We start from the raw sequence: 21,436 nt of genomic DNA, 5'->3' as shown, positions 1-21,436 counted from the left end.
TCTACTTTCGCCTTCCGGGTCTGCTTTTCCCTGCCTGACACCGCGCGTGTCGATCCGCCATGGGAGGCTACGAAGAGGTGGCGGTGAGCGGCTACGAGGAGTTCTCGACCGCAGTCCAGAAGCGCCGCGACCGGCAGATCTTCGCTTACTTCAGCGGCACGAAGGACCCGGAGAGCGGCACCAGCTGGTGCCCGGACTGCGTCACCGGTGGGGAATCCTCCACCTCCTGATATGCACATATTTGCATATGTTTGCATGAGGGAGGGGCAGCTCCGAATATTGCCCTCTCTCTCTGCGCCTCAGTCTTCCTCCTCCGCCCCATTCTGTAAAATGGGTGCAATAACGCCGGCCGACCTTGCTAGGCTGTTGTGCCGATTCGTTTTATTCACGTAAAAGTCACTTCTAAACTGCTTCCTGGCTGGGGGGGGGGCGTCTAAAACTGCATGCAGAATTACCACCTGAGGTGTGGGTTTTCCCTAGGGAAGTGATGAGGCAGGGGGCGCTGGAGGTGAAAATGGGTATCAGGCTTTGAAAAGCTGGTATCACTGGATCAAGTTCATCAGTTTTGCTGAACTAATTCAACTAGTTTTAATTGGATATTTAACCAAAGTGCATTCCCCCCCCTCATTTTGAATTATTTAGTGGGTCATGCAAACCACTGTTCTGAATAATGTTTAGGGTAGGGGGCTCTGGCAATTAATTTATCGAACCAAGGGGGGCAATGGCCCCAAAATGTTTGGGAACCACTGCAGTAAAGCAGTGATGAGATAACACCCTTGATGCACATTAATGCACTCTAAAGTGTTATGGCTACCCAATTAGCCCCCATGCTGTGAACCCAACAGGAATGATCCAGCCCCAATTGGGCTCCATGCAAGGGAGAGGAGGGGGTTGCTGGTTCAGGGTGTGTTAGAAGTGTCCGGCGTGATCAGATGGGTTGGTAAGCAGGCTGCTTTTGCTTTCTTTCAGCGGAGCCCATTGTACAGGCAGAGCTCAAGTACCTGCCAGAAGGATCAGTGTTCATTTACTGCCAAGTAGGAGAAAGAAATTAGTAAGTATAATGTGGAGCGAGTTGGGGAGAATGCAGAGCACGGATTTTGAGCAGGGAGCCAATCCAGTGCTGGGTTTTGTTCATGCAAAGGTCCTTTAAGTGAGCTCTGCCAGCTTTTAGGAATGGCTGTTGTAGAAAGCAGGACATTTTGCGCGCCCCCCCCCCCCCAATGTTGCACCTATTCACACCAGAATGGACACTTAATTTATCCTGGTTCAAGTACAGCCTTGCTTGTGCAGGTTTGCTTGGAAGTCACTTCTTTCTCTAACAAGGTATAATTATTATCATTGTCATAATCATACTCCAAACAGTATCAAGGTGACTCACAATAAATCTAGTCAAAATGAAAAATTACATAAGGAATTTGATTTGACCATCAAGAGGCAATAATCAAAAAGCTACACCCTCCCTACAAGATCACTATTAAAATCAACCAGATAGAAATGTCTTCCAAAACAGCAGATAAAAATTAACTTTCAAATGCCTGAGAAAGAAGTCTGATTGGCATTGAAAATATTTTATTCTGGTTTTCATTGAGGAGTGCATTTAAGGAGGAGATGGTTACAACTGAGAATGCCCAATCTCTCTTTGCCAAAAGGGGGCGCTTGGACTGCCTGGCCAAACCATAAGGTTTGGGGTCTGGAAATATACTGTACCCTGCTTCACCTCCCTTTTCTCAGGGCATTTAGCCTTTAAGGTGAGACTCCTCCCCCCTCCCAGGTCACAAGTAATTAGTCCTCACATGTTAATCTTAATGAAATTTCCCCCCTGAAAACCTTCATGCCTTTTAACCTAATGCCTTTTAAAACTATTGCCCATTTTTATCCCCCCCCCCAGTTGGAAAGATCCCGACAATGAATTCAGAAAGAATCTTCATTTAACTGGAGTGCCTACACTACTTAAATATGGGACTGTAAGTATTTTCAAATGTGATGGATGGCTTGGAGTCCACATTGACATGGTCGGAGGGCTCTGTGCTGATTATTCCAGTATTGCAAACAAATTTTCCTGTTTCTTAATACTGTCTCTTTAGAGCTGTGCTCTTACGCTTCCTGAAAAAACTGTGCAAATGTCTACAAAGCCATTCAGTTTTTGTTTTTGTTTTTGTTTTTTAAAAAAGATTCAGCTCATGTTTACGTACTCAGTTTGAAGACCCACTGTGTTCAGAGCACTGGATTCAGACTGACTCCCAAGTAAACATGAGTAGACCATTAAGTTACTCTCTTGTTACAGCTGAATTACCTCTCCGCACTTGTAGCTGGAACCAATTTGATCCCTGCATGACTTAGCTTTGGACTCTGCTACACACTTGTTAACCAATGATTAAATGTTTCACAACATTTCCCTTTAGGTGCTGAGCTGCTCATTTAGAAAGATACAAAACAACCTTGTTGTCAGTGTGGAATTCAAGCTGTGCAGCTATTCAGAAACCTGGCAGTGTGCCAAAGTAGGAAGGGATACTTACTTACAGGATGACTTTCATCTCCTGCAGCTTCTCTTAACCATTTACTATGTTTGTTTCAGCCTCAGAAGTTGGTGGAACAGGAATGCTTTAAACCAGACCTCGTGAGGATGCTGTTCACAGAAGACTAAATTGTTTCCGCTCTAATGAAAAGAGTTTGCTGCTACCAGCTAAGGAGCTGACCAGAATTCCTTCAGAGGAGACCAATCATGTCTTAAAATACAGACAAATGAAGTTTGCAGCCTGCAAGCCAATTGAGTTAAATAAAATTTTCTTTTGATTTTGTACCATCCTATAATAGTGTATCATCAAACTGAAGCAGATATGTGATGTGTTAACAATGTGAAGTACACAGAGTTTTTATAAACAAGAAGACAGGTCCCTGCCCTCAAGGATCTTACAATCAAAGTCAGACAACAGGGGAGAAGCGAGGCTAGGAAAAATGGAGACAGCAGCTAGAATGAAACTTAAAAGTGGGGAACAAAAATTTAAGTCAAAAGGTCTCAGACAAAGGAGGTTTTTGAAAGGAACGTGGACCAACAGCAAAGTGTGTTGCTTAGCTATTGCTATGGAATGTCACTGCCTTTAGAAGCATCACATGCCACTTTTGGCTGAAAACCTGCAGAAAGTTATGGCCCATCACATCCCCACTGAACTTAAGTATTAAACGCAAGAGAGGATTTTGTATTACACAGCTGGAAGTGGTTCTCACTGACCAGTTACATCTTGCACTCCAGCGATGAATTTAGCCTTCTAATGCAGATGGGGTTGCTTATGCTTTTTTAAAAAAGATCACATAGATCTGAGAGCTTCTCTTGTCAAAAGGAAGATGCAGCTCACAGGCTTTTATTTATCCATGGACTCTTACAAACCCAGCACACATTGACGAGCTTTTGAGTCTCTTTATTTGCTGCTCTCAATCAACATGCTCAAAACTAACCACCACAGGGCTAATACACACACACACACACACACACACACACACACACACACACACATACACACACACACACACAGAAAGAGACAGACATACCAACCCAACTCACCCACCTTTCCACTGACAGTCTTTTGGGAAATGCAGTGACAACTTTAAATCTGGAGGGGGTGAGAACTTCTTGCTACTTCATCCAACACACAAAGAAGCTGTTTATGCCGCCTCTGGTAAAGCAAAGCCAGAGGATCCATAAGAGGTGTTGAGGTCCCCCAGGGTGACTATTTTGTGCTGTGGCTGCTCAGCCAAGGCAGCCCCATGCTTGGATGATTCCAGAGTGGTACCGCCACTGCAACTGTCCCTTCTGCACTTACTGGGGATGCCAAATGGGCTCACTTTACAGAGGTGCTGTTCTGCTGCTGTTGCTGCTGTTGCTGCTCTGCCAGGGCCTGCTGGATTCGCATGCGCTTGCGAGAGTAGTGCTGCCAGTGCAGGATCTGCTGCTCATCGATGAACTTGGCACACTGGGCATTGACCAGCTCTTTGCGGAAGTGCTCATACTGCAGCAGCTCCAGCATGTGCAGGCACTGAGGGTACCTTCGTGACAAAAGAAGGGCCATACACACATTAGCAGAGGCTTTTAAAACACGTCCGGACTGCCAGGCAAATACAGTATGATCATGTCTTATGTGCATTTAATATGCACAACTGCAACCATACACAGTTGGAAGTCCAGTTGGTTGAAATCTTACAAGATAAATGCATAGCCGGCACATGGATAGGTTCTTGCTTGGGAAGCAAGGACAGAGAGCTTAAAAACACACCAAAAGTGCCACCACCACCACCCCCAAACAGCTATACTTTCCATTTACATTTTTCAGCTACCCAAAGTTTGTCAGAATGTCCAAATATGCAAAGCCTGGTCTCCAAACTAGAAACCGCTATTTGGAAGACTGTCTAAAAACTGAACCCATTTAAGAGACTATGAGTGTAGACTTTTCGTAAAGGGACCCCTGACCATTAGGTCCAGTCGTGACCGACTCTGGGGTTGCGCGCTCATCTTGCATTATTGGCCAAGTGAGCCTGCGTACAGCTTCCAGGTCATGTGGCCAGCATGACAAAGCAACCTCTGGCGAACCAGAGCAGCACACGGAAACGCCGTTTACCTTCCCACTGTACCTATTTATCTACTTGCATTTTGACATGCTTTCGAACTGCTAGGTTGGCAGGAGCTGGGGCCGAGCAACGGGAGCTCACCCCGTCACAGGGATTCGAACCGCTGACCTTCCGATCAGCAAGCCCTAGGGTCAGTGGTTTAACCCACAGTGCCACCTGGGTCCCAGACTTTTCATATGTTTATGATATATTCAGATACCATTTTAGACCAAGTTATATTGAGGGACACGTAATGTAACTGGGTTTTTAAGCCTATTTAATTTTTAAGCATCTTTTTTATCTGCCCCATGATAAAATTAATGTAAATACAAGAGTCCTTTCCCTCACATGTCATGCAAACGGATCTGCCTTTAGCTCACTGCCTTGGAAACACTCTCAGGGCACTGGTGTAAATTCCAGCTCAGCACACTGAGCAATTTTTTTCAACTCTGTCATGCATTAAAGGGGGTAGTGCACACATCTGTACTTTGAGCAAGTGATGGGTAGACAGAAAACCCTTGAGTCTTGTGCACCACTTGTAACAATCAAAAACCAGATCTATGAACTCAGGGAAAAAATGACATAGTACAGGCCCCAGAAAGGCTGTGGCAGTTTGGGACAATGACTTGTCAGGCCTCTGACACACAATCCCTAGCCTTCAAAACCACTGCGAGTTCAGAGGGCTATCCATGGTTTTTTTTTCAGATAGCCAAATAAGCTCTAAGCTTGTTTAACACAGCAAGATACACAATCGTAACTCTTACTTTAGGTATTTGGCATACTCTGGTTCTTTCCAGTAGAGCAGGTATTTAAGGTAGTTAACAAATGCTTTGTCTTTGAAGAATCCTCTCTGGGCAAGAACTAGAAGAAACAAACAAATCAGTTTACTTAAAAGTGGATTTTCCCTGTTTATCCTCACAGCAATCTGCAGTTAGTCACCATTATTCCCATTATACAGATGTGGGGAAAGAGGATGTACAACCAGTATAAAGGTTAACTATACACAAAACACTCCTCCAAATGCATAGCCTATATTTTAGCCATAAAGTCACACAAAGACTGAAGCTGTTACAGAAAACTGAGAACGCCTTTGCTGGATCTGGTCAAGGATGCATGCAGTGCTTTCTAATTTCAACCGTATTAGCCATAACTGTTTAAACTTGGGTTTGCCTATATGTTTTATATTCCCTAATCTGTTTAGTGGGTCTTGCCCAAATCATGTGAATAAATAAAACAAAACTCTTGTTAGCATGTGTCAGTCTTGAGAGACAAATGTAATGAGTCTCTGAAGGTAAGTAAAATCACTGTGCTAGCAGTACCGAAGTGACCTTCCATGGTGTGCAAGCCTAGGCAGGGGGTATGACAGTTCCATGCTGCCCAGAGGACAAGACCCCACTCTCAGCCTCTCTGATGTGGTCCAAAGGAAAGCAGAACAATATGTTTGGCACCAGCTTGGCTGCAGGAGTTGCTGGAACTTTATGTATGTATGTATTTATTATTTATTTTTATAACCTTTATATACCACTTTATTGTAAAAAAAAAAAACCTCAAAGCAGTTTACAAAAAGATAAACGAATCAAGAAAATAAAGGTTAAATCAAGAAAACTTCACTAGAAAACATACAAAAGTCAAAATACTGAAACCAATTAAACTTACATTTACGCGCGTTTAATGTGTATGTGACTGCTCACATGCACATCGTGCTGAACCCACAAATGGAGAGTGTTGTATTATGTGGCATCTGCAATGGTGTCAAGTCTGCCAATTGAAGGGGTCAACTGAGCGCATGTGAGGTAAGGCAATCTTGTAGGTAAACCAGTCCCAAGTTGTTAAGGAGTCAAGTTAGCCACTTCCCTTCTCATTAATATTAAAATATTCTGCGTTAGTGAACATTTGTTTAACGGGACAGGGACAAGGAACCTGTGGTTGCGGGGGGAGGTGCACCACATGTTCCTGGACTACAACTCCCATAATCCCTGTCCATTGGCATGTTGGCAAGGGCTGGTGGGAGGCAGAATCATCTAACAACTTCTGAAGGGCCCCCCACATGTCCTTTAGTACTAACCAAGGATTTGTTTTGAGTACTTACAGTTTAGGTAATTGGGGTTTGCCAGGCACTGCACAAACTCCAACTCCAACTGGAAGCGAAGGCGATTGCCAGTATCATCTGATGCAGCAAAGAGGAGAAGAAAGGAGAGTGCAATTAGACAAGAAATGAAAATGCTCCACCTGATGTCATTCAGTGTGGGACAGAGCTGGAAAAAGGTTTAGGACCCCCACCCCCAAGTGCCAAATGAAAAAGAGCCAAATGCTTAGAACATAAGAACATCAAAAGAGCCTGCTGGATCAGGTCAATGGCCCATCTACTCCAACATCCCGTTCTCACAATGTCCAACCAGAAGCCTGCAAAAAATCCACAAGCAGGACCTGAGCACAAGAGCATTCTAGCATCTGGAGGCAAGGGAGGTGTCTCCCAGAAGCTCCCAAGCAGAGCTCTCCCTAGTCCCTGCCACTCAGAGATAGGCTCCAACTGCACATGGAGGCTTCACTCCCAGCTTTCAAAGCGGGCAGAGGAGGATGGTCTCTGGGAACCAGGCCAAAGTGTGTGGCTTATATTGAGGCTTTTGTGGCCAGCTGGGAAGTCCAAAGGGCCAGGGAGGGAGGGGGGTAGGCCCTCCCCTCATGCAGCAATTACTAGCATTCAGAGGAGCTTCCAGACTTCCCCTCAAGCCCAACAGTCTTTTAATGGCCGTGGCCGTCTCCCTGTCGCGGGCCACCCCACGCACATCGCAGCAGCGAGTTCCGCAAGTGAACAGCGCGACCTTTTTTCTTTTTTTTGCATTGCTTGGGTTTAAATGCGCTGAATAGCCAACGGAGGCCTTTCCAGCCGAGGGGAGACCCCGCCCGGCCCAGGTTCCCTCCTCGGCCCTCACCCAAACACTCACCGCTCTCCATAACGACGACAGCGGCTTCTACGACTTCTCCGACAGAAGAGCAAGATGGCGGCGGCGGCGCCGCCTGCGCCTGCGCAGCATAGCCCGGCCGCAGTGCGTTTTGGGAAACGGGGGCTGTGGAGGCGGCCATGTTGCTGTTGCCGGGGCAACGGGTATACTCTGGGCCTGGCGAAGGTCCCAAAAGGGAGGGTCGGGGGCAGGCTGTGGCTCCAATTAGGGAGACCCGGCGCGGGGCGGTGCAGGCTGTGGCTATAGGGCTGTTTCTTGTTCCATGGGATATTTATGTACAGTATTTGTTTATTTCATGAAATTTATGTGCTACTTTTATTTAAAAAGAAAAACTCAAAGCGGTTTACAAAAAAAGTAAGATTCTTAGTAAAAACAATTGCAACATTAAAAATATTTTAAAACAGCAAAATTCTCGGTATCTGGACAGGCTTGCCTACAGGAAAAATGTTTTTAGTAGGCGGAAAGAGTACAGTGAAGGCACCTGCCTGATTTCAATAGGCAGGGAGTTCCAAAGTGTAGAGGTGCTGCAACACTAGAAGAATGATTTCTTACAAATGCAGAGCAGGGTGTTATGCGGCACCTGTAATAAAGGTAAAGGACAGGTAAAGGGACCCCTGACCATTAGGTCCAGTCGTGACCGATTCTGGGGTTGCGCGCTCATCTCGCATTATTGGCCGAGGGAGCCGGCGTACAGCTTCCAGGTCATGTGGCCAGCATGACAAAGCCGCTTCTGGCAAACCAGAGCAGCACATGGAAACGCCGTTTACCTTCCCGCTATAGTGGTTCCTATTTATCTACTTGCATTTTGACGTGCTTTCGAACTGCTAGGTTGGCAGGAGCTGGGGCCAAGCAACGGGAACTCACCCCGTCACAGGGATTCGAACCGCCGACCTTCTGATCAGCAAGCCCTAGGCTCAGTGGTTTAGCCCACAGCGCCACCTGGGTCCCCTGCTCCATGAACTGTGGTGGCACCAGGGGGGGGGAGTTATGGGCAGGGGGCACAGAAGGGGTAAAATATATTTCTAGTTGGCTTATCTGTGTCCCACATGCTAAGGCCTCTGAAAGAAAAATAACAGTAGTCCAGTAGGAGTCCAGATTGTTAAACAACAACAGCCTTTCCATGCCAGTAATCACTGTGGTACCTTGTGGCAGGGAGTTCCAGGAACCTACTATGGTGAGGATGACAGGGTGGCCAGATGCCTTCCTGTAATGAGGACAGCCCTCTCTTTGAAAGCCCAACCCAGTTCAAATATAAAGAATGGAGATCATAAATCTGTGATTCAGTAGTCAGGAAGGCTTATGTAACTCTCTGCTAAAGTCAGGGTTGGGTCCAGCGCCACAAGCCTGCTCCACACAGCTGCCAGTAACTGAAATGCATCTATTTGCAAGGCTCTGTAGAGCTCTCAAGCAGGAATCCTAATTCCGGGTCATAAGAACTAGCCTGCTGGATTAGACCAATAGCCCATCTAGTCCATCATTCATTTCTCACAGGGGCCAAGCAGATGCCACAATGCAAACAAATCAGGATGTGTGCTCCATAAACAGGTGGTCCCCATTGCAATGCTGTCCACACTGCAACTGTATCCCTGTAGGAAGAGTTTTATGTCAGGAGTTTGGGAAGCCCAGCTTCAAATCACCACTCAGTCATGAAGCTCCCTGGGTGACATTCGGTCACACACCCTCTCTCCACCTTGCCATCCTCACAAGGTGGTTGTGAGGATAAAATGGTGAAGAGGACCATGTGGATTATCCTGAGCTGCTTGGAGGAAGGGTGAGTTAATGGACGGATGATAGCAAAGTGGACATCCAATGAAGCTGGGCTTTGGAAGATTCAGGAGAGGTAAAAGAAAGTAATTCTGCTGAGGAATGTTGGAGAGTACTGTATGTCATGCAGCTCAAAGTTAAACTGTGGAACTCGCTCCCACAGGAGGCAGTGTTGGCTATCAACCTAGATGACTTCAAAATAGGATTAAAAAAATTCATGGATAAAGGCTGTCAGTAGCTATGCTCTGCCTCCACACTTGGAGAAGTTCTTGTGCTCAGATCTCACTTTCCTGTGCAGAAGTTTTATTCATTCTACCTCGTGATTTGGATCCTGCTTTCCCCGCCTCCTGGCTCCCGTCTCTGGTTTTGAAGTGTTCAAAGGGCACAGGGATTTTGATACCGGAAAGCAAAGTTAAAGTTTTATCATTGGTGCCTCCCCCCATTGCATTTAATGTTTTGCCTCACCTAAGTTTCAGGCTGTGTCTGCCAAGGGGGAGGGGGGAAGTCTGAATTTGAGGGCACAGAAGTAGGGAACAAGGTTCAGACACCTCAAACTATCATATTTTACTGGCATATTTGCTATAAAAAAAAATTCAGACTTGTTTGGGTCACCTTTTGAATTCCCCCACAAAATGCCCCCAATGTTGTGAAAAGCTTGTGTTGCTTTATTTGCCAAGGCTGGTCCCTTAAATTCCACGTGATCTCTTAACTATTCTGGAGCCACCCAGTCAAAAGTCTCCTGCTGGCTCCCAGTTTCCACGTTTCCTTCAGAGCTCCAGGTCCCGATGATGGCAGACCAACTATTAAAAGAGATTGAGGCTGCAGGCATCAGGGACCTATCAGAAAAGAGGTCCCTGGTGATAAAATGGGTAAAGGGGCTGTTCCCAGATGTGGAGTTGGTCACCACAGAGACCCTTCAGCAGTGGATGGAGGATAAACCAGAGGAGCTGATCATTCTTGTAAGTAGCAACTTCTTGCTAACAGGAACAGTTAAACTGCGGAACTCCCTTCTGCAGGAGGCCACCAACCTAAATGGCTTTAAAAAGATAATTAGGCAAATTCATGGAAAAGAGGGCTATTGATGGCGACTAGCCAAGGTGCCTATGTTCTGCGTCCAGTCGGAGGCGGAGTGGTCAGGAGTTGCCAGGAACAGGTGGTCAGCTAAAATGAATTGAAGACTTCAGGGCCAACTGTATCCATAAAGGGACTGATGTACTCTCAGAATCTCTGATGATTAAGAGAAGGTTAGAGAGATCAAAATTTTGTAATTTTTCGCAATGGGAGAATTTGGGAAACATGACCTGTCAGTCTAGCTTAAAGACTAGGAAAGATATGAAAGGGGTCAGCTTGGCAGCATCTAGATAACATTGCAGTGATGAGTAGGAGGTGTGGTTCTGACAAGGATAAATCTTAACAAATACCACCTTTTGATTTCCTGTCCTAGTGGACTGTTGTTGGAGGAAGGGTTGCTGTGGGTGCAATTTATCTTGTATTCAGTAAAGCACTTGATATTTTGGCTAAATGTGGGTTGGTGATAGCACCACCAGGTGGATTCACAGCTGACTGGGAAACACCCCTCAACCCAAAAAAGTGTATTTCTCATCAGTGGTTCCTCATCTAATGAGAGGGAGGTTTCTACAAAATCTGGACCACAGATTTAGATATGGATGCAGCCCAGTCCTGTGCCTGTTTAACCAGGAGGACGGCTGACTGAGTCCCAAAGCAGGCCTGGGATTGCAGGAGCAGCAGCACCCAGCTTCTTCCCAAAGGAATGCTTTTCAAGGCACAGGGCCTCATAGGTCCATTTCCTGGGTGTTTGAAGTGGGATGGGGACAGCCTTGGGGATCCCTGTGGCAGCCCCCCCCCAAGAGCACATACCCGCCAACATGTTCTCTCATGAAAATAGGAACGTCCCATTCCACTCTGGGCAGCTTCCAATATACCTATACACCAGCATAATAAAGCATTAAACATTATACAGGATTGCCTTCAGACGGCTCCGGGGTCAGATAGCACTATGCCCTCCAACATTTCTCCAGTGAAAATAGGGACATCTAAGGAAAAGTGGGACATTCCAGGATCAAATCAGGAACCGGGACGGCGTCTCTAAATCAGGGACATCCCTGGAAAATAGGGACCCTTGGAGGGTCTGAGAGCATTCCCAGCAACCCTTTCCTTCTTTGGCTCACTTCAGATATACAAATGCTTCAGATCGCAGAGCCTCCGGACCCTATTAAAGGGTTTCATTTTCATCCCAGTCACGTTTCCTATTGTGGGTCTTCATTCATGAGCCCAGGAGATATTGCCAGGCTCGCTTCCTCCTCTGTGGGTCTGTTTGAATGAGGCTTGGTTGCAAAGCCCTCTGCTCCACAAAAGGGTCAATACACCCCTGGCTGCTTCTCACTGCATTTCAAGGTGAGAAAGTGCCACAGAAAGGGCCTCTATTGATAGCCAAAATCTGAGTTGCCTACTGACCCAGATTCTCCCCCCTGCATCAGGAGGCTAAAACAACCTCTGTGGTGTAACCCACAGAGTCAAACAAGCAGAATTTCACTGGACATTCCTTGGGCATGTTATTTTTAAAAAACCGCCATTTATACAACAGCTGCAATGTGCTCTTTTTAGAAAGGGTTTTGCTATTTTTGCACGAGGAGATATCGTGTAACTGTTTTAAGCGGCATCCTGTAATCTTCCCCATTCCAAGAAAGTGTTTAAGAAATTAGTTTTAGAAAGGGTACTCCTGCTGACTTATTCTTAGCTTTTGTTAACGTGGTGGGAAAGGGTATCTCTTTACACAAAGTGGTTTTAGCAGTTGAGAAGCTATCATCTTCACAAAGCAAAGAATGTCATCCCTCCCCAATAAACACAGCCTCTTCCTCCGGGCTAAACGGAGGTGGGGGCAGCTCACCAGACAAACCCACAAACTCACTTTCCCACGTGGGACTTCAGGGGACAGTGATGCTTTGGCCCTCAACTGGGCCAAAATAAATGGCAGCCTTTTCTATTCCAGGCCACCCAAGCCAGGCCAATTTTTGTTTTCTTAAAGGATAAAATATGCAGGACAAAGATGGACCAAAAAGTTGCATCTGTTCTCTAAAACTAGCTTAGCTGAATATGCAAGAAAATAATAGAACCATATAATTGTAGAGTTGGAAGGATTATCCAGCCCAACCCTTTGCAATGCAGGAATAAGCAGTTGTCCTATACAGTACATTATCAGCACCATACTCTAACGAACTGAGCTGTTCAGTATCTGACCGTTATTAAATTGAATGAGGCAGCTAATTTAGGGTGTTGTCTTGAAAGGGCAGCTACACTGTTACTTTTTAATTTATAATTATTGTGTTTTTACTCCCAGGTCAAGGTGATTGTGGAACTTTCTGGTCAAAATGATGTAGCCAACTTTCGGTACAATGCTCCTTGACAGGTGTGAGTGTGACATTGGCTGCTAAGAACATTAGAAGAGATTTGTATCTGGTTCAGGCCAAAAGTGGGGCCACCTAGTCCAGCATCCTGTTCTCACAGTGGCCAACCAGATGGGAAAGCCCACAAGCATGCAGAACCTGAGTTCAACAGCAGCAGTCCTCCCCCTGACCCCCTCTTGTGATTCCCAGCAACTGTGTGCTTTTCCACTTCAGGCACAAAAACCATTTGGAGCTGGGCCTGAACTTTAGGTCAGGAGGTCTGGCTGTTGCACTAGAAATGGGGGAAGCCCTGGAAATCTGTAACATTTTACTGTTGACCCCGTTGTTCCACCTGGCTCCATTTTGCTGCTGCTGTGTACTGTGTTCATTTACTTTGAAGGGGAGGAATTCAGGAGCATTCCAGGAAATTAACCTGGCTGCTGCTGCTGCTGCTGCTCCTCCTCCTCCTCCTCTTCTTCTTCTTCTTCTGTGATCACTCGTATCCGAGTAAGATTGTCTTCCATAAACACGGTTTTAACAATGGGTCCGTAAGTGACTGTGGAGGCCAATTCTGGATCCACACGTCCTTCCACAGTGGGGACGTTGAATTCCGGACGGGAGTTGATCACGGTGTGAATTTGCCAAGCACGCCTTCCTCTTAGCACGTTTCTCCCTTGCGTCTTGAGATCGAGTGTCTTCAAAGCCCATGACACCTTTGGTAAAGGCTGCTCTCCAACTGGAGCACTCGCAGGCCAGTGTTTCCAAGTTATCAGTGTTTATACTACATTTTTAAAGATTTGCCTTGAGACAGTCTTTAAACCTCTTTTGTTGACCACCAGCATTACGCTTTCCATTTTTAAGTTCGGAATAGAGTAGTTGCTTTGGAAGACGATCATCAGGCATCCGCACAACATGACCAGTCCAACGAAGTTGATGTTGAAGAATCATTGCTTCAACACTGGTGATCTTTGCTTCCTCCAGTACACTGATATTAGTTCGCCTGTCTTCCCAAGTGATGTGTAAAACCAACCTTACTATGTGCTTGTGAAACATGGACCACTTATAAACGCCATCTCAAACTCCTCAAAAGATTCCGTCGATGTCTCCGAAACCTGGTTCTGTCATCGTGTTGACTGAGCTGTATCTGCTTGCACAAAGCTTATCTGGAGGAATTAAATGAAGTTTGGTTGTAGACTGACATGTCTCCCTAGTAAACATTTTGCTCACCCACCCACCCCCACACTTTCCCAGCGCATTTCTCATCACTTCCCAAACTGCAAACAGCCAGGGAGTTTGCCTTTTAAAGTGGATTTGTTGCACCATGGCAACAGATTGCCTGAATTTCCGGTAGATGCTCAGATCCCTCCCGCAAAATACTGGCAGTCTTGGGGGTGCCCAAAGTGACAGGGAAATGCCATAAAAAGCATGGAATGAATTGATGATTAACAAGAAAGGCATATAAAGAGCCCACAATGGAACCAGGATGAATGCAGGACAGATGCGCATTGTCACATGTAACCTCCCCACAAGCAAATCGGAATGAAGGCCAAGAACATTCCCTACCAAAATGTGAAAAGAAGACAAGAATAATGAAGCAGAATTTTTGCCTTATAAGGGGTCCCAGGTTGAGGGGATGTGAGAGGCAAGGGAACTGCTCCTGGATGAGTCCAACAGTCTCTCCCCTCTAGTTTAGGGGTGGGTGGGTAAGTAATAAATAGAGAACAGGGAATGTTCTGATTTTTCCCGTGATAGACTACTTGTATAGTTCGTTTGTTTTTAATATCAAATGTCAAATTCATTTGTTTTTGGTGCTCATGCTTTGCTGGAGCCCTAAGCATGTGGTTAGCCTGCCTGTTGGGGGTCCAACACTGGGGTTATGCATTTTTTAAAAAGAGAGAGGAAAAAGCCAATCTTTGGAACCGAACACATTCTCACAATCAACCTACCACAGTTTCCCAGCGTTCCAAAGAGCTTGATGGGGCCCAAAAATGTCCTTTTGACCTATGTGATCCCTGGGGTTGACCTACTGCTGCCTTGCCTTCTACCTTAGGACTGGGCTTGGCTCCAGAGAGAGAGAGACACCCATTGTGTGCCAGAACGGAGAGCAGCATTGGGGAGCCCAGAAATGAGTCCAAGGAGGTCCCCTTCTCTGTTTGACTCAGGCCAGGTACAATTCCAGGGCTTAGGTTGCCAGAGAGGCCAGCATCTCTCTTTAGAATCAGCCCTTGCAGCCAGCCAGTCTCCCAGCTGGGCCCAGCCAACAGAAGTGTCTCTTTGCTCTCCTTCAGGTCATACTGACACAACCGCACCACAGATATTTTAAGCCTCCACTGCTTGAAATAAATGCTGCTCGATTTGCAAGTCGGTTTTGTACAACTGGCTCTTTTCCAACCCCTGGCAATAGAAGTGTGTGCGGTTGTGTCAGTCTGGTTCCTATGGACGTTGTTGGTGCCAGTCTCCAAAATAAATACCCTGAGGGTACTTTCAGGCACGAGACAGGACTGACTTTGTGGCTCATTTTGCAAATTTGTGCCTAGTAGCCATCAATAGCCCTCTTCTCCATGAATTTGTCTAATCCTCCTTTAGAGCCATCCAGGTTGGTGGCCATCACTGCCTCCTGAGGGAGGGAGTTCCACAGGTTAAAATGAACTGCCCTGCTGAATCCCTCAACATTCCACTTCATAGGATGTCCTCAAGTTATACTGTTATTAGAGATGAAAGAAGACTTTTCTCTATCCACTTTCACCATGCCATACGTCATTTTATATACTTCTATCATGTCGCCACTTACTTGCTTTTCTCTAGGCAAAAACGTCCCAAACGCTGCTACCTTTCCTCATAGGAGCATCGCTCTATCCCCTTAAATATTTGGGTTTCCCTCTACTGAACCTGTTCCACAGCTGTTCCACCCTCCCTGCATTCATGCTGTCAATAAATTATATCCATCACACCCCAATATCTCTTTCTGGATTAGTCAAATCTAGATTAATCGTTCTTCCTTTTTTACTCAGTTTACATCTCTTTGCAGCAGCTTTCCTGACTCGTCACTCATTTGCCCAACTTGGACAGCTGCTCCCTTGGGAGCTCTCCAGAGGACCCCTTCTTTGGATTTCATCATCGTGAACCGTATGGGGGTGATCCACAAACATTGGCCATATCCCTTCAGCTCACAGAGACTCAGAGAATTGTAGAGTTGGGAGGGACCCCTAGGAGTCATCTAGTCCAGCCCTGCATGCAGGAGTCACAGCTACAGAATCCCTGCCACATGGCCATCCAACCTCTCTTTTAAAACCTCCAATGAATAAGAGTCCAATACCTTCCAAGGGCTGGACGCGGGTGGCGCTGTGGTCTAAATCACTGAGCCTAGGGCTTGCCGATCAGAAGGTCGGCGGTTCGAATCCCCGTGACGGGGTGAGCTCCCGTTGTTTGGTCCCAGCTCCTGCCCACCTAGCAGTTTGAAAGCACATCAGGTGCAAGTAGATAAATAGGTACCACTCTGGCGGGAAGGTAAAAGGCGTTTCCGTGCACTGCTCTGGTTCACTTTAGTCATGCTGGACACATGACCTGGAAGCTGTCTGTGGACAAACGCCAGCTCCCTTGGCCAGTAAAGCGAGATGAGTGCCGCAACCCCATAGTCGTCCACGACTGGACCTAATGGTCAGGGGTACCTTTACCTTTACCTTTTACCTTCCAAGGGAGTCTGTTGCACACTGTAGAACAGCTCTCACTTTCAACTCTGGTCATATACATTCAGTCACAACAGTCCGGTTTACTGCTTCATTCACTCTGTGAATGCTGTATAATCTATTTCCTTTTACCCACTTTCCAATACCAGAACCTGCTTCCAAACTTTAAGGGGACCTCTGCTCTTGTTCCATGAAGTATTTTTCAGGAGCTGTTGAGGAGTCACTGTGTCAATCTTTTGTAAACACAAGTACTGTATATTGCTTGGGATTCATTCATTCATTCACTTTACTGCATTTCTTCCCCACCTTTTCTCCTCAAGCAGCACTGGGTTCTCTCCCTCCTCATTTAATCTGCATATCAACCATGTGAGGTAGGTTAGGCTGAGAGAGTGACTGGTCAGCCAGCAAGCTTCATGGCTGAGTGGGGATTCGAACTCTGGTCTCCCAGGCCTAGTCCGATACCGCACTGGATCTCTATTGGTTTTATTGCGTGGGGAGTGTAAGCATCATCCACCCCCCCCATCTGTCTGAGAATAAATCGGTAGGCTTCTGGTATGAGAGAAGCACATTAAAGTGAAAACGGAATTGCTTTCACTTGCTTGCCAGAACAGTAGAATGTGTCTGTCGTATGGAAGTGGGAGAACCCTTTTGAAAAGAGTAACCCTATCAAGCAAAGTGGGGCTTACCTCTGAGAAGGTTTACCAAGGAATGGGAATTCTGACTCAGGTAACCCTGGTGCAAATGGAAGCAGGTCAGTCTTTATTCCAGATTATAACTAACCCAGAATACTTTTGCTCCTGGTTCTGCCCTGCTAGAAAGCAGCCTTTTGCTTTGGCCCACTTCCGGGTCCAAGAATTACTTAACACAGAATTCACCCAGAAACCTTCAGAAACTCTCTCCTGTAAATGTCAGGCAAAATTTGCAGAGTTTCACTTGCAAGCAGGCCATGGAAAGAGGGTGTGCATAGAAGATGCTTATTTATAACCAGCCGAGGACACAAGCTGCAATTTCTTGACTCTTTCTCTGTCATTAGGCAGCAGGAGCAGCATTAAGATCATAGGGATTCCTGTGTGGAACAGCAGAGCCTTGATTAGAGGTTTGGCTGATCTGGCCACCAGTTGTACTGAGGGTTGGGGGAAGGGAAGGGAGCAGCAGGTGATGCTGTGAAGCTCACAAAAGCTCCATTGTATGAATGCCTCTGAATCATAGAATCATAGACTTGTAGAGTTGGAAGGGACTCCCAAGGGGCATCTAGTCCAACCCCTTGCAATGCTGGAATCACAGCTCAAAAATTCCTGACAGATGGCCATCCAACCTCTGCTTAAAACCCTCCAAAGAAAGAGAGTCCACCACCTTTCAAGGTCATCCGTTCCACTGTTGAATGGCTCTTACCAGTGCTTTTTTCTGGGGGGACGTAGGGGTACGCATACCCCTAAACATTTTGTGAAGTTAAGTTTGGCCTCATCGAGGGGCAGTATTTCAATATGAGTAGGAAAATGAGAGTACCCCTAAACATTTTTTATATATATAGGGGGGGAAAGCCCTGGCTTTTACTATCGCAAAGTTCTTTCTAATATTGAGTCGGAATCTCCTTTCTTGTCATTTGAATCCATTGGTTTGGGTCCCCTGCCTCCAGAGCAGCAGAAAACAAGCCTGCTCCATCTTCCATGTGACAGCTCTTTGGGAATTTGAAGATGGCTATCAAATCAGCATTCGGTCTCCTCCAGGCTAAACACACCCAACTCCCTCAACTGTTCCTCAGAAGGCTTGGGCAGCTCCAGCCGGCAGGACTAGGAAGCCAATTTCAGCCAAACATTAAACACCAAACATGGTTGTCACCTACTAGTCACTTTGCTCTTTTCTTCTTGTTGCCTCAGGACACTCGGACTTCAGCTGAGTTTGACGTCAGCCACTTGCCGGGCGCCATTTTGGTTCCTCCTGAAGCAGATGCCTTGCTGGAGTTTTTCAAGACACGGTTTGCGCCAGGTATAGCCAACTCCTCATGTGGTGAGATCCTTATGATATGCAAAGGAGGACTCTGGCAGGGTGTGTGTGGTGGGACCATCTCATCCATCAGGTGGGAGAACCTGGTTAACTTTCCCCCACAAATCATGAAGGCACTAATGTGTCTAAATAAATGATGTAAGATATAATATACTTCTTTTCTTCTGTTCTCTCTTCGCTTTTTTATACTTTATTTTGTTCAATTGAAATACTCTCAATAAAAATTTTTAAAAAATGAAATTAAAAATGTATAACGTTTTGGAACAGGAGTTTTCAAGATCAATGACAATTGTATGCTTCCTTCCAGCCTTCTTGTTTATGCAGATATTTTGTTATTTATAACTGTCCTGATGTTTTGCTATTCTCTTTTCATAACAAGACGAAGCCAGCCCTTTCTCTCTATGGACACAGAATGAATGGGTCTGGGGTCTACAAGGCAGAAAGCCAATTCTCCCTTAAAATGTTAAAAAAAAGGAGAGTCAGCCTGAAGGTGGGCAAAAAGGTGAAAAGTTTAAAGCGTGAAGGAAGTACATATGGAACGTTTGAAGGCTTTTAACCAGCAGTGCTGTTTCCCTGTGTTTTTCCTACAAAGCTAGTTTCTTGTGACCTCTCATTAACCAGGTTGTAATAACTCAGTCATCCTGATAAGAGCTGTTAAGTTCTGCTTGTGAGCAGCACACCCATCAATCAGCTCAGAAGGGAGTCAGGATTATGTGAGTTTTCTCCAGTCCAATTACGCAGACTTTTACTCTAATCACTTTTCTCTCTCTCTCTCGTATCTCTGTCTCTTCCAGGGCGGGAGGAGGAAGGTCCCAGCAAGCCCATCATTTGCTACTGCACAGTGGGTTATCGGTCGTCCTGGGCAGCTCAGCTCCTGGGCAGCTTTTTCTCCAGGAAGGCTGGGAAGACCTGCATGGCCTCGCCCAAGATCTACAACGTCTGTGGTGGCCTGGTGGCTTGGGCCGTTGAACGGAGGCAGATGGTGGACAGGCAGGAGAGGCCCACTTTTATGGTGCACCCCTACAGCCCCACCTGGGCCAAGCTCCTGGAGCCTGAATTCAGGACAGAGATCTGAGGAACAGCTTGAGCTGCACGGTGGGGGGGGGGCTTCCTGGCAAATTATTCCAAAGAAGAAGAAGAAGAAGCAGGTGACTTTCAGAACACACAAGCACCCACCCCATCCTGAAAGTAGCATTTCAAGGACTCTCAGGCATTGCAAAAGAGACTTGCCAGACAGTTCAAGCCTTGCAGTGTTTGCAACGGAATATTTTGGGAAACGAAGCGGGGGCAAGCCCACTTTTGGCTCCAGAGAGGCAGCTTCAGCCAAGCTGCTTGCGACATTTCAGCTTCATTCCGTTTTCACAATTCTATCCTACCTTTCCACTGAGCAACTCAAGCTGGCCTACATGGCTCTACTCCCCCCCATCCCCCCCATTTTATCCTCACAACAACCCTGTGTGGTAGGTGAGGCTGAAAGTGAGTGGCTGGCCTAAGGTCACTCACTGAGCTTCATGGCTGACTGGAAGGATTTGAACCCTGGTCTCAACCAGGTCCTAGTCCAACACTAACCAATACACCACACTTCCTCTTTTTAATAGGCTTCATTGGTTGCACACTGTTCACGATGCCATTTCTGAAACTCCTAGAGGAGGAGGGGGGGGAAGCCTGTCTCTATATATATACACACAGTACACAACCCGGTCCTCCACAAGCACCTGTCCGGTGAGCATCACAGGCTCTACTGATGCAGGATCTCTCCTCAAGGACCCAACTTTCCCCCTTTTTCATATAAGGAGAGGGTTTTCAACCAGGATGAAGATGAAAGAAACAGGAGTGCTTTGCAGAGCTCTGATTCTGCAACATGGCAGATTTATTCTGGCAAGGGAGATCCCCCCCTTTGCAGCTGAAAAATGACCCAAGAGAAAGAGGCTGCTTCCTAGGGGGTGAAGGGGAGCCCGAAGGAGGCCTTTCTGTGGAAGCTCCTTCCTCCCCCAAAGTAAGCAACACTTTCCCCACCCAGGTGTCTTCTGGAAGGAACACTTCCCATGTCCAGCCCCTGACCCCCTTGGGTCATGGGAGGGCAATTGAGGCTGACCTGATATCCCATAATAACTCAATTGACTAGGGACAGTCCATACTGTCTGGTTTGTGTAAACTGCTTTGGGGTTTTGTGCAATCAGGCACTGCATAAAGGCTATGAAATAAAGAAATGAAATAAAACGATGGCTTAGATTACTCAGTTACAGAACTCCCTTGGGAAATGAGGGCTGCATGTTTCTATCACATGGGTGCTAAATAGACACCTTACTTCTTTGTTATGTTTTGGGAGTTACAATGAGTCCTATATGCCCTGATTATCCTTTCCTTATGAAGTGAGGTAGAAAACAGGGGCTTTCTGCTATTCTGCTGAAATTTAGTTTTCCAGTAGAAAGTACTGGTGAGCAGATTGAGATGGTGTTTATCTCATTCCCCTTATACATTCCCTACCTTGGAGGCTCCTATTGCAGGATGCTCTGTGCAGGGAATCAGTCAGCAGTTGGGTGTTATGTTGTGCTTGGGAACAGAGGAGGAGAGGGGAAACGGAACAGGCAAAATATACCAAGTGACTTGAATCAGGAATCTTTTTTTTAAAGGACATAAGATATGAAATAGAGAATACCTAACAATTCCTCTTGAGCATCATGCTCCTGGAATGTCAATGGATTGGGTAAGCCAAGGAAGAGATGGAGAGTCTGGAATACTCCAAAACAAGAATCCCCAGACTTTATAGTGCTGCAGGAAACTCAGTTTTAAAAAGAGGCTTGAGCTATTAACACTTATAAATATTTCTCGAGGCACCTCTAAAGCAGGGGAATATTTGTGTGTCCCCTCATGTATCATTTAAAGAGGATACATGGGGGAAATTCATTGGGATTGATCTACAGTATAACCCAAATAAGGACTAATAGGTGTTTTTAAAACCTGTATTCGATCTTTTATGAGGCTTTTAACAGGGACCCTTTATATGGGTGGGAAT

At 46.1% G+C, this 21,436-nt stretch overlaps 3 protein-coding genes across 3 annotated transcripts; 2 read left to right on the top strand and 1 right to left on the bottom strand.

The window, feature by feature from the left end:
- The first annotated feature begins 36 nt into the window (after positions 1–36).
- On the top strand, positions 37–2,808 carry TXNDC17 (thioredoxin domain containing 17). Its single transcript, XM_035138857.3, has 4 exons — positions 37–207; positions 970–1,051; positions 1,889–1,964; positions 2,576–2,808. The coding sequence occupies exons 1-4, from the start codon at positions 60–62 to the stop codon at positions 2,642–2,644; spliced, it is 375 nt and encodes a 124-aa protein (XP_034994748.1). The 5' UTR covers positions 37–59; the 3' UTR covers positions 2,645–2,808.
- Positions 2,809–3,401: 593 nt separating this feature from the next.
- Positions 3,402–7,595, bottom strand: MED31 (mediator complex subunit 31). Its single transcript, XM_035138856.3, has 4 exons — positions 7,545–7,595; positions 6,689–6,766; positions 5,364–5,460; positions 3,402–4,041 (listed from the first exon to the last, which is right to left on the bottom strand). The coding sequence occupies exons 1-4, from the start codon at positions 7,552–7,554 to the stop codon at positions 3,837–3,839; spliced, it is 390 nt and encodes a 129-aa protein (XP_034994747.1). The 5' UTR covers positions 7,555–7,595; the 3' UTR covers positions 3,402–3,836.
- Positions 7,596–9,984: 2,389 nt separating this feature from the next.
- LOC148683547 (uncharacterized) lies at positions 9,985–20,619 on the top strand. The gene is made up of 3 exons (XM_088658107.1): positions 9,985–10,285; positions 18,294–18,402; positions 19,215–20,619. Exons 1-3 carry the CDS (start codon positions 10,112–10,114, stop codon positions 19,493–19,495), a joined length of 564 nt encoding a protein of 187 aa, XP_088514233.1. The 5' UTR covers positions 9,985–10,111; the 3' UTR covers positions 19,496–20,619.
- Positions 20,620–21,436: the final 817 nt, after the last annotated feature.

The sequence above is a fragment of the Zootoca vivipara genome, chromosome 14 (assembly GCF_965207765.1).
Source record: "Zootoca vivipara chromosome 14, rZooViv2.hap1.1, whole genome shotgun sequence".
In the NCBI taxonomy this organism is placed as follows: domain Eukaryota; kingdom Metazoa; phylum Chordata; class Lepidosauria; order Squamata; family Lacertidae; genus Zootoca; species Zootoca vivipara.
Note: the sequence above shows the minus strand (reverse complement) of the source record. Positions and strands in the feature narration are given on the sequence as shown.

Coding starts and splice junctions, on each gene's coding strand:
- TXNDC17 (XM_035138857.3), top strand. CDS start 60: ATGGGAGGCTACGAAGAGGTGGCGGTGAGCGGCTACGAGGAGTTCTCG. Junction 1,052..1,888: donor CAAGTAGGAGAAAGAAATTA/GTAAGTATAATG, acceptor CCCCCCCCCCAG/TTGGAAAGATCCCGACAATG. Junction 1,965..2,575: donor CACTACTTAAATATGGGACT/GTAAGTATTTTC, acceptor TGTTTGTTTCAG/CCTCAGAAGTTGGTGGAACA.
- MED31 (XM_035138856.3), bottom strand. Junction 5,461..6,688: donor AAACCCCAATTACCTAAACT/GTAAGTACTCAA, acceptor TGTTTCTTCTAG/TTCTTGCCCAGAGAGGATTC. Junction 4,042..5,363: donor GAGTATGCCAAATACCTAAA/GTAAGAGTTACG, acceptor TTTGTCACGAAG/GTACCCTCAGTGCCTGCACA.
- LOC148683547 (XM_088658107.1), top strand. CDS start 10,112: ATGATGGCAGACCAACTATTAAAAGAGATTGAGGCTGCAGGCATCAGG. Junction 10,286..18,293: donor CAGAGGAGCTGATCATTCTT/GTAAGTAGCAAC, acceptor TTGTTGCCTCAG/GACACTCGGACTTCAGCTGA. Junction 18,403..19,214: donor CAAGACACGGTTTGCGCCAG/GTATAGCCAACT, acceptor TGTCTCTTCCAG/GGCGGGAGGAGGAAGGTCCC.